The sequence below is a fragment of the Mus caroli genome, chromosome 4 (genome assembly GCF_900094665.2).
Source record: "Mus caroli chromosome 4, CAROLI_EIJ_v1.1, whole genome shotgun sequence".
NCBI lineage: Eukaryota > Metazoa > Chordata > Mammalia > Rodentia > Muridae > Mus > Mus caroli.
Genome location: NC_034573.1, coordinates 119282594 through 119293944, shown reverse-complemented (window position 1 = coordinate 119293944; position 11351 = coordinate 119282594). Strand labels below are relative to the sequence as shown.

At 48.4% G+C, this 11351-nt stretch overlaps 1 protein-coding gene across 1 annotated transcript in view; it reads right to left on the bottom strand.

Moving 5' to 3' along the window:
- Positions 1–8097: 8097 nt before the first annotated feature.
- The window catches only part of Bsdc1 (BSD domain containing 1), a 12981-nt gene continuing 9727 nt past the window's right edge, over positions 8098–11351 (bottom strand). The window contains exons 6-9 of the mRNA XM_029476821.1: positions 10214–10329; positions 9771–9839; positions 9507–9585; positions 8098–8672 (exon numbers count right to left, since the gene is read on the bottom strand). Of these exons, the coding sequence (XP_029332681.1) occupies positions 8113–8672; positions 9507–9585; positions 9771–9839; positions 10214–10329 (824 nt within the window). The 3' untranslated portion in view covers positions 8098–8112. The remainder of the gene's footprint in view (positions 8673–9506; positions 9586–9770; positions 9840–10213; positions 10330–11351) is intronic.

Sequence of the window (11351 nt, the reverse complement as noted above, 5' to 3'; positions counted from 1 at the left end):
AAAAAAAAAAAACAAAAAAGGGGATGATAATACACAAAATCTATATAACCACTTTTAATTGGGCTCAATGATCTTTTTTTTTTTTTAAAAGATTTATTATTTTATGTGTAAGCACACTGTTGCTGTCTTCAGACACACCAGAAGAGGGCATCAGATGGTGTGAGCCGCAATGTGGTTGCTGGGAATTGAACTCAGGACCTCTGGAAGAGCAGTCAGTGCCATCTATCTCTCCAGCCCTGGGCTCAATGATCTTACTTGTAGAAGTCTAAGGAAAAATCCTGGAAGCAGCAGTAAAACACGTAACACACCCAAGGTCTAGTTAAGATCCCAAACAACACAACATACTCTATACACTCAGGGCTATAGCTCAGTGTTTACCTACATGAACAAAGCCATGGGTTCTGTGCCCAGGACTGCATAAAGCCAGGCGTGGAGGCATATGCTGTGTTCTCGAGTGCGTGCTTGGGAGGCAGAAGCAGAAGGAGCAGGAGTCTAAGATCAGCCCTGACTAGAGTTTTCTACACCAACCTGCCTTTTTTTTTTCTTTCTTTTTTTTTTTTTGAGCAGGGTCTCACCATATATATATATACCTTCAGTTGTCACCAGGCTGTCCTTGACTTAAACAGCTCCACCTGATCCTGCTTCCTGAGTCTAAGGGTGAGACCTCCCCCCACCTCTTTAAAATCAGGGCTGATGAGATGGGTCTAGAGACAGACTATTCTGACCTCATATCCATTCTCTGGCACAAGTGCTCTCTGTCTCTGTCCTGTAAGGGTGAAATAAAAGCTGCCTTGCCTCTCCTTGAGAAACTTTAGCCCTGGCTGGCCTGGAACTCCATGCCTTGAAGCACCACCTAGCTGACAAGCCTATTTTATCCTATGTACAATTCTTTGAGTCCCTGCTTCACCTCACTATGAAGTGAAGATTCCCATTCGTCTACTTGCTAAGTGATGGGATTCCAATGTGAGATATGTGCTAGGTTTGTACAGTGCTGAGGTTCAAGCTGCGAGCTAGGCACACTCTACTACCTTCTTTTAAGTCACAACCTTTCCCTTCGCTTTGCTCTTTTCTGCACTGCATTTATTTTGCAACATATAACAGGCTAACTGTGCTTACTGTCCAATAGAAGAGGGGGTATAAAGAGCTCCAAGAAGAGAGGAATGTATATTTTTTTCTTATATAGTCTCTGATGCCCAGAACATCAAGTCGATACCTAGTATTATTAGACCTTTTGTTTAAGTCAGCAGTTGGGCAACTATTGTCCATGGATCAAATCCAATCCACTGTTTCTATGGAACACAGGGGCCAGCAGGATGGCTTAGTGGGCAAAGACCCTTGTTGTCAAGTCTTACAACCTGGGTTTGATTCTCTCTCTCTTTTCTTTTCTTTTCTTTTCTTTTTTTCCAAGACAGGGTTTCTCTGTGTAGCCCTGGCTGTCCTGGAACTCACTTTGTAGACCGGGCTGTCCTGGAACTCAGAGATCTGCCTGCCTCTGCCTCCCAAGTGCTGGGATTAAAGGCGTGCGCCACCACTGCCTGGCCGGAGTTTGATTCTCAGAACACATATGATGGAAAGAGAGAACCAACTCACTAGGTGTTTCTACTTGTCCATGCACAGGTACACACACACACACACACAAAAGAAGGGAGGGGGCAGAGAGAAAGCTCAGTGGTAAAGAATGTATACTTTACCACTGAGTTCCTGAGTTCAGAGAACCTGAGTTCAGTTTCCAGCACTCAAATTGAGTATCTCACAACCACCAGTCACTTCAGCTCCAGGGGACCCAACCTACTTTTATAGCTAGAAAGGCTGTACTGATGCACCAACACACACACACACACACACACAGAGGAGAGAGAGTTCAGTACTTACAAGTACTTGCTATTCTTGACGCTGATCCTATTCTAAGCAACCCCATGGCAGTTAATGTTCCCTAAGTCCAGCTCCAGGGAATCCAGGGCTGCCTCTGACCTCCCAGGACACCAGACATGCAGGTCAGACACTGACATACATGCAGACAAAACACTCATACTTAGGAACTTTAAAAAATTAAAAACTACATACGTATAGTGGTACATTCCTTTTCTTGGTGTTTTGAGACAGTGAGACCCTGTCTCAAAAATAAGAACTTTAAGGTCGTCAGGCAGTGGTGGCACACACCTCTATTCCAGCACTCAGGAGGCAGAGGCAGGCAGATCTCTGAGTTCAAGGCCAGCCCGGTCTACAAAGTGAGTTCCAGGATAGCCAAGCCAGGGCTACACAGAGAAACCTCGTCTGGAAAAAAACAAAAAATAAAAAATTAAGTCTTTAAAAACATTTTTGATCACATCTGTGTGTCTGTTTACACGTTGTCTATGGATACTTCCATGTGTTCACAGCAGAGCTCAGCCATGTCAGCAGACTCTACAGTCCAAAGAACTTACAGTATGACCTGGCCCTCCTCCTAGAAAGTTTCCTGCTCTTGCTTTGTGCGGTTCTCATACAACGTGACTACTTTAAACATACTCAGGCATGGTTTTTTCTAGGCAATATTGAAACCATTCATGTTATAATTATCAGTAAGGAAGGAACTGCAAAATCTGCTGTTCTTTTGTACATTTGACCATTACACCTACTGTGTAGTACTGGGTAATTATTCTGAACTGCTAATTATTCAAATTCCGCCCAGAGAAGAGCTGGGGACGGGGGCTTGGCTGGTGCAGCACTCGGCATGCACAGAGCCCTAAGTCCAATCTCCAGTACTGAAAAATCCCGGCAGTGACCCACCCGTGTAGCACTTAGGAGTCAGAAGTTCAAAGGGTCATCCTCTACTGTCTAGTGAATTCAAAGCCAGCCGATGAAACATGAGATCCAGTCTCAAATGTAGTTCAGGGTAAACCACCGTCTTTGCAAAGACCACTGGAGAAGCTTGCTAGGACACAAATTCTTCCTCCCCCTGCACTCACTCAGCAGGCCAGGTGTAGCCCAGGATCCTGTATTAGATTTCCTGGCTAACTCTACACAGAAAGGAGCTGCTGTTTAAAAGGTAAGTGTCATGTGCACGTACATGTTGAAAGGCAATGAATGTTTCACAAATGGAGAAGTAGGGCCATATATTTCTTTCAAAAGCCTTGTCTCAGAGGTAAGTAATTTACATGTCCCACTGCAAGTCAGAGCAGACCTACAGCCAAGACAAGTTCTGATCCTGTATGGAGTCTCCTGGTACTGTGGCTTCAGGACATGCTTATCTGTCAGCGTGGTTGGCTTCCTGTGGGTCAAAAGCCAGGCTGTGGCCACGAGAGCCTCCCCTCATCTCTGGACCCTGAAGCTCTCTTCGGGCTTATGTGCTAGGGCAGACCCTTCTAGAAGCAGAAACTCATCGACTAGCTCTCGGGAGCATTTCACATCTGCCCTCTGAGCAACAGTCCCAATTTACAATGGACAGAAGGAAGACTCAGTAGCACGGACATGAGCCACCTGTGCTGTCACAGAGGGCGCATTACAAGGTTGGTTTAAGAACATTAAGACTTCCCGACGGGCCGGGCGTGGTGGCGCACGCCTTTAATCCCAGCACTCGGGAGGCAGAGGCAGGCGGATTTCTGAGTTCGAGGCCAGCCTGGTCTACAAAGTGAGTTCCAGGACAGCCAGAACTACACAGAGAAACCCTGTCTTGAAAAACAAAAAAAAACAAACAAAAAAAGACTTCCCGACGGAGCCTTTTGTTTTGTTTTCTTGGTGATTACTAGCCTGGGGGTCTATTGCCCAGTTACCTTTTTGTGTCACTGTTTTTCTACTTCCTCAGATAGAGACTAAAAACAGGTTCGACAGGTAATAGTGAAGTAGGCCTTTAACCCAGGGCCACAGGGCACACACTCATCCCAACTTCCCCCCTGCTCTGCTGAGGGCGGAAGAGGCAAACACAATCTGGCCCAGTCCTCCTGCACACAGAGCCAGCCTGGCAGCTGAGATGTGGTGGGTGTCAGAAGGAAAAGGAGTCAGTACCCAAGCCCCCCTTTCCCTTCCACTACATACAGCCCCTACAGCCAGGCCTTGAGTTTTGGAGATGTGGGTCCACTATGCAGCATAGCCGGGTATATAACCTTACTTTTTAAGGTTTTCTTCTATCAGGGAGAAAGATGACTAAGACCAAAGTATAGCATGTAGATGAGTGGTGACATACACTTGTAATCCCAGCACTTGAGAGGCAGAGGCAGGAGGATCAAGAGTTCAAGCAAGGCTCGGGAAGGAGAGATGGTCCAGCCACTAAGGACTGTACTACTTCTACAGAGGACCTCAGCTCGTCTCTCAGCACCCACAGCGGGCATATCCAGTGCTTACCACAGGTCTAGATACAGAAAAGAAAGAGACTGTCACCTATCATTACCAGTGTTGATTACATTTTGTTTCTTTGGTCAATTTGATGCAGCTGGGGTCAGGGTCATCTGGGAAGAGAGAACCACAGTGAAGACACTGCCCCTCTCTCTCAGCCTGGCCACTCTGTGGGTGTTTTCTTGTTTGATGTGAGAAGGTCCAGACCACGGTAACTAGTGCTACCTCTGAGCAGGTGGTCCTGAGTTACCTAAGTAGACTGTGGGGCTGGTGAGATGGCTCAGTGGTTAAGAGCACTGACTGCTCTTCCAGAGGTCATGAGTTCAAATCCCAGAAACCACATGGTGGCTAACAACCATCCACAATGAGAAACAAATAAAAAAAAAAAAAACCTATGGAGCGCAGGGCCAGAAAGGGGCGGGGAGGGAGTGGCTAGAAGCGATGGGGGGTGGGGGGGCTGGGGGCTGGGAGTGAGTGAGGCCATGGTGAGCAGGGCCAGAGCAAGAGGGAGAAAGGTAAGGCGGTGGCAGGGAAGTAGACTGTGCCAGCCACGGAAAGCAAGCCAATAAGCAGCACCCTTCCATGGCTTCTACCTCATGCCTTAAGCTCCTGCCCTGAAGCTTGAATCACTTCCCTCAGAGATGAGAGTTACTTGGAAGTTAAGATAAAACAAAACTTCTAGCAGATTGCTTTTGATCATGGTGTTTATCACCGCAACAGAGAGCATTCATTTCCCCAGAGCAGGGCTCTACCAAAGTTGCTTCCCTGAGTGAGGACTGTCACGAACAATCTCCATTTGCAGAAGAGAAAGCAGGGGTGTGGAGAGCAGCAGTCCCACAGCGTGTGAGTGAGCAGAGCCTCTGGGTGCTGCTGCTTTTGGCGCTCAGTCTGAACCTCCGAGTCTAGCGCATGATGTTCAATTACTACTTAAGATCCCACTCAGAGGCTGGAGAGATGGCTCAGTGGTTAAAGGCACGGGCTGCTCTTCCAGAGGTCCTGAGTTCAATTCCCAGCAACCACATGGTGGCTCACAACCATCTGTAATGGGATCCAATGCCCTCTTCTGGGGTGTCTGAAGGAAGTGACAGTGTACTCACAGGCAAAAAATAAATCTTTAAAAAAAAAAAAAAAATAGAAAAGAAAAGCCCAAAAGCAACCCACCCTGGCTTGCCTAGCACTCAGGCTAGGTGTACTAATCCTAGCACTCAGGCTGGGTGTACTAATCCTAGCACTCTGGCTAGGTGTACTAATCCTAGCACTCTAGCTAGGTGTACTAANCTAGCACTCAGGCTGGGTGTACTAATCCTAGCACTCTGGCTAGGTGTACTAATCCTAGCACTCTAGCTAGGTGTACTAATCCTAGCACTCAGGCTAGGTGTACTAATCCTAGCACTCAGGCTAGGTGTGCTAATCCTAGCACTCTGGCTGGGTGTACTAATCCTAGCACTCTGGCTGGGTGTACTAATCCTAGCACTCAGGCTAGGTGTACTAATCCTAGCACTCTGGCTGGGTGTGCTAATCCTAGCACTCTGGCTAGGTGTACTAATCCTAGCACTCTAGCTAGGTGTGCTAATCCTAGCACTCTGGCTAGGTGTACTAATCCTAGCACTCAGGCTAGGTGTACTAATCCTAGCACTCTGGCTGGGTGTACTAATCCTAGCACTCTGGCTAGGTGTACTAATCCTAGCACTCTAGCTAGGTGTACTAATCCTAGCACTCTGGCTAGGTGTACTAATCCTAGCACTCAGGCTGGGTGTCCTAATCCTAGCACTCAGGTGGAAGAGGCAGATGGAGCTCTGTAAATTCCAGGCCAGCCTGGTTCACACAGCAAGTTGCAGGCCAGTAAGGAGTACACAATGAGACCCAGTCCCAGAACACAACCAACAAAAGAGAACCAACTTTCCCATCTTCTGTGTCTCCTTTACTTTCCCATCTTCTGTGTCTCCTTTACTTGAGGAAGATGGGATGGGAGCTGTAGGCCTGACCTCTTAAACACGCCCCCCCTCCAGCTGAACAAAGCCCCCAGCACCCATGCCAACTCTCCACAGGTCTCCTTGGTGAACCGCCCTGAAAGCCTCCAGTGTCAGACCTGTCCCATGCAGCTCATGTTTCATCACAAAGCCTGCCCCTGCTGCCCCACCCCTCCTATGTCTCATAAAGAGCAGGAGGAGCTCAATGGATGGCCTCACTGCAGAAAGCAGCACTGTGATACAGACTGGAGACTCGGAAGTTTCCATCAAGGAGCAAGTGCGTGCACGACCTGATGGAGGCCGTCAGGCTGACTGAGGCCGTGGCAAGCCCATTTGCCATTTCCTGCAGCAAACTGTCATCTTGCTGCAGGCTGGACCTCACCTGCAGGGCAAACTTTATGGCAGCATGTCTGTCAAGGGGTGGCAATCTACCCTCGCCTTTAATTCCTGCAGTTCAGAAGGTTGCTCTTTCACGGAAACATGGTCTCTAGCCAAAGACTCCATTACTCAGATATAGCTAAAGCCCTGCTGTTGGAATGGGCTCACCAGAGGCCCACAGGCATCCACTTCACCCCTCAGGCTAGGTCCACGGTGTGTCTCCATGGTTCACAATAAAAGGCTTAGAGAAGCTGACTTCCCCAGGACTCCACAGATAGAAGAGCTCTAACATCAACACTACAGGAACCCCCAATGGGGCAAAGCTGAATTGTTTAAAAGGCTACAATGGGCCAAGTGTAAGGAAAGGTAAGGGCCTGATCACAGACTCAAGGCCAACACAACCTGAGTCTGCAGCCAGGCTTCCCACTTCTCAGTCATAGCAATTTTAAACAGTTATTTAACATTTCTAGACATCACTTTTCTCATCTGTAAACTGAGAATATGGACCTGAGGCTTGAGAATAGGCAAACAAAAACCATGTGACAGGCTGGACGTGGTGGCGCACACCTTTACGACTTTGATCCCGGCACTTGGGAGGCAGAGGCAGGCGGATTTCTGAGTTTGAGGCCAGCCTGGTCTACAAAGTGAGTTCCAGGACAGCCAGAGCTACACAGAAAAACCCTGTCTCAAAAACAAAACAAAACAAAACAAACAAAACAAAACAAAAAACCCCACGTGACAGCACAGGCCCAGCGTAAAACTCCATTTTGCTGATTTTAAGAACCCTACTGGGCTGGGCATGGTGATTCATTCCTGTAGTTCTACCACTTGGGAAGCAAAGGATCTAAGAGTTAAAAGGCCAAGCCTAGGCTACAGTTTAAGGCCAGCCTGAGGTATATAGTGAGGTGCTGCTGTCTCAAAAAGCCAAAGCCAAGCCGGGCAGTGGTGGCACACACCTTTAATCCCAGCACTTGTAAGGCAGAAGCAGGCAGATTTCTGAGTTCGAGACCAACCTGGTCTACAGAGTGAGTTCCAGGACATCTAGGACTGCACAGAGAAACGCTGTCTCAAAAACCAATAAAACAAACAAACAAACAAACAAAACAAACAAAAAGCCAAAGCCAGAGGCTAGAGACACGGCTGAGAAGTTAACATTGGCTGCTCTTACAGAGGACCTGGGCTTGAGTCACAGCACCTATACTGACATCTAACGCCCTCTCCTGACTCTGTGGGCACTGCATGCACACGGTATACAGAGTAAAAAACAAAACAAAACACCCCCCAAAACACTCCACAACAACAGAGCCAAAACCACAGCAAACAAAAAGACCCCAACAATTTCCAAATGCATCACCTTCACTCACTGACAAGGTAAATGTTAGCTAATAAATACGGTAATACGTTTGTAGCTACCCTCCATGATCACAAGTGAAGGTTATCTGCTCCTAGGACCTACCTAGAAGACACAGATCCATCTACACCCACGGTGGCAGCTCTTGCTTGCCCCACTCATCCATCCACTTGCACTCAGACCTCCAGACCTACCTTTCTTGCCATTGTTGGAGGGTGTAGACTTCCCACTATCTGAGTTCAGCTCGAACACTCTTAAGTCTGTGGGCACCTCCTCTCTCAGGGTCTCTACTCTGGCTGGAGGCCTGGGTTCTGGGCCACTGGCTCGGCCTGCAGGGGTTAGAGGCTTGGAGGGAGGTGGGGGTGGGGGTCCAGTTTCACCCTCATCCTCAGCCAGACTCTGTTCTTCCAACGACGCCTCAAACAGCTTTTGGGACAGGTCTTTAGGTAGCTCTGAGGCCTCCAGTGCAGCTGCAGGGTTGGCAACCTGTGTCACCAGGGAGATGCTCTCACTGCTCTCAGATGGGGTGGCCTCTGCAGGGGGCTCCACTGGAGTCTCCTCACAAGGGCTCTGGGGGGCAGGCTCATCTTCAGGGGATGTAGTAGTTTTGGTCTCTTTTGGAATCTTTGCCTCTTTTGGAGATGGTACAATGCCTTCAAGCTCCTCTGTGGAAAGACAGGTCAGGAAAAGAGGGCGTGTAACTTCAGTCAGCCCCAAGCCAGCCTAGGAACATGCACAACCTGTCATGTTTCCCATGATGAAGGCTCGCCTGTGCACCGCACGGCTGCTTCAGCCCAGGGAGACGTCCCTGCCAGTCAGTGGCACACATACAGTGGCCAAGCTGGACTGTGACTCACAGCCTGAGACAGGCCTGGAAGAGGGTCTGCTCTGGGTTTGGGCCAGACTCATCTCACTCTGTGCAGCCAGCACTTACTCAATCTGCTACTTCGGTGAAAAGGACACTGGCTTCTTTCTGCTAAGGGCTAAGCACACAGGAAGCTCTTAATGGAAGCCGGACATACAGTGTAAGTATTTAACACATCCTGAGCCACAGTCTTGTCTTCTCTATTCTTTTAAATGTTGTTTTGAGATAGTCTCTTTATGCAACCTTGGCTGACCTAGAACTCTCTGTGTAGACTAAGCTGGCCTCCAATTCATAGAGATCTGCCTCTTGATTGCCAGGCTGTTGAACTGCAATCCTGCAGGCTTATGTAGAAGGGTGTTGGGGGAAGGACTCTAAGTGTTTAGCAGGCTCCTCAGTAACTATGTAACACAGTAACACAGCACGTTCACGTGTGACACGGCAAGCTGTTCCAGCTGGCACATGTGACTTCTGTACCCACTCTGGGTCCCACGAGCCCTGTGTGACAGGCTGCGTGTCAATTTCTGACTGTTCGCTCCTACACTGTTTCCTGCTGGCTTTCCCCAGGGATGCCATGTCTCTGCAGGCTTAGAGAACCACAGGCACATTTGTCAGCATCTCACTCACTGCCTCTTACCTTCTTCCTCCTCCCAGCCAGGCTCTTCAGAGATACTCTGGTCTGCCCGCTGCTTCAGGGCATCCCTCCGGGCCTGCTCCTGAGGGTGGGGGAGTAATGACCAGGAGGTTAGGGTGTCCTCCTCTCAGGCCTGACCCTAGGACCCTTGGCAACTCCAGAAAGGACTATAGTCTTCAACTCTTTCTTGTCTTGACAAAAATCCAGCCTGCTTCCCCCAGGGCTGGGGGTGGGGTAGGGTGGTCTTCCTGGGTTAGCCCAGCATACCTGTTCAAGCTGGTGGACTTTATAGAAATACCGATGCCAGAATTCCGAATGGGAAACAGCTGCTGGAACCTGGAGGGAGAGGAAAATAGAGGTGAAAATTTGGGCATGATGTATGGAGTCGTTACTAGTCTGCTCTCAGCCATTCTTGCAGTCTAGACCCAGGACGTGGCTTACAGTAATTGTCAGAGCACTTCCACTCCACTTTAATTCCAACCAGACCCATCTTCTGGGCCAAACTTCAGCCAAGGAAGGAGAACAGTACCCCCATACCAGTTTGTTGGTCTTTCTCTCACCATTCTCTGTCTGCCAGAAGCTGGTAAACCAGCCTCTCCCTGGCAGTTCTTGGCTCAGCACAGGCCCATGGGGCTGTACACGGTCTCCCATTACATGTACTTCCCCACACCTCAGGCTCAGAGTGGAGCTTCTGACAGCGGGATCCTCACCATCTTGGTGTAGAGGGCTCGGATGGAGGGGCTGCCTACAAGGAGCTCTGAGATCTCCCCTTTCTTCTCCTCCAAGCAGAAGTCGGAAAGCCAGGCATCAAACAATTCTGGGGGCCCTGCAGAGGGACAGACACTAACAGTCAGTTGCCTATGTCTGGGGAAAGAACACCTGAACTAGAGAGAACACTTGAGCCTGTACCTGAACAGTAAAGAAAGCACAAGGGATCTTTCCAAAGCCATTTGGTCCAAGGGGGAAAAGGTGAGACAAGGTGAAGGGGTGGGTGGGTTCTTCCAAGATCAGAATCTCTACAAAGGACTCCAGTCTCCAGTATCACCTATGTCAGCTGCCACTTCAGTCCTCTGCATGCTCTCAGTCATGGCCATGCCTGTCTGGTCTCCCTTAGATCATGTGACCAGGAGCCTCTGCCCTCCTCTCTGAACATTCCTCTTGCCTAGACTCCTTCATTTTCTTTCCTTTGTTTTTGCTCATGTGTCTCCCCTAAATCATTTCTTTTTTTTTTTTTTTTGATTTATTTATTAATATGTAAGTACACTGTAGCTGACAGACGTCAGATCTCATTATGGATGGTTGTGAGCCACCATATGGTTGCTGGGATTTGAACTCATGACCTTTGGAAGAGCAGTTAGTGCTCTTACCTGCTGAGCCATCTCACCAGCCCTCCCCTAAATCATTTCAGCCTCCTCTTATGACAATATCTATTCCTCTACTACCCAAAATCTACCCTGGGCTCCCCATCCAGCTGCTGTCATAACACAAGCTCATTCATGTTCCCACTTAGTTATCGCTGGAACCCCTGAAGACATCCCAGCTCCTTACTTACCTGCCCAGTCTGATTCTACTTCTCAGGCTCCCCTGCTGTGCTGTCCTCTTCATCCAGGCTCTGGCCTTACCACTGACATGGGATCTCTAGACACCCCTACCTCACCTTTTGCCATTAGTCTCATCCTTTACAACATGGCTTCAAACTCTTCAATAGTTCTCTACAATTCTACAATGTGAGCTTTTTTTTTTTTTTTTTTAAAATAAATTCATTCTTTGCTGGTCTCTTCTATTTATTTATTTATTTATTTATTTATTTATTTATTTATTTATTATATGTAAGTACACTGTAGTTGT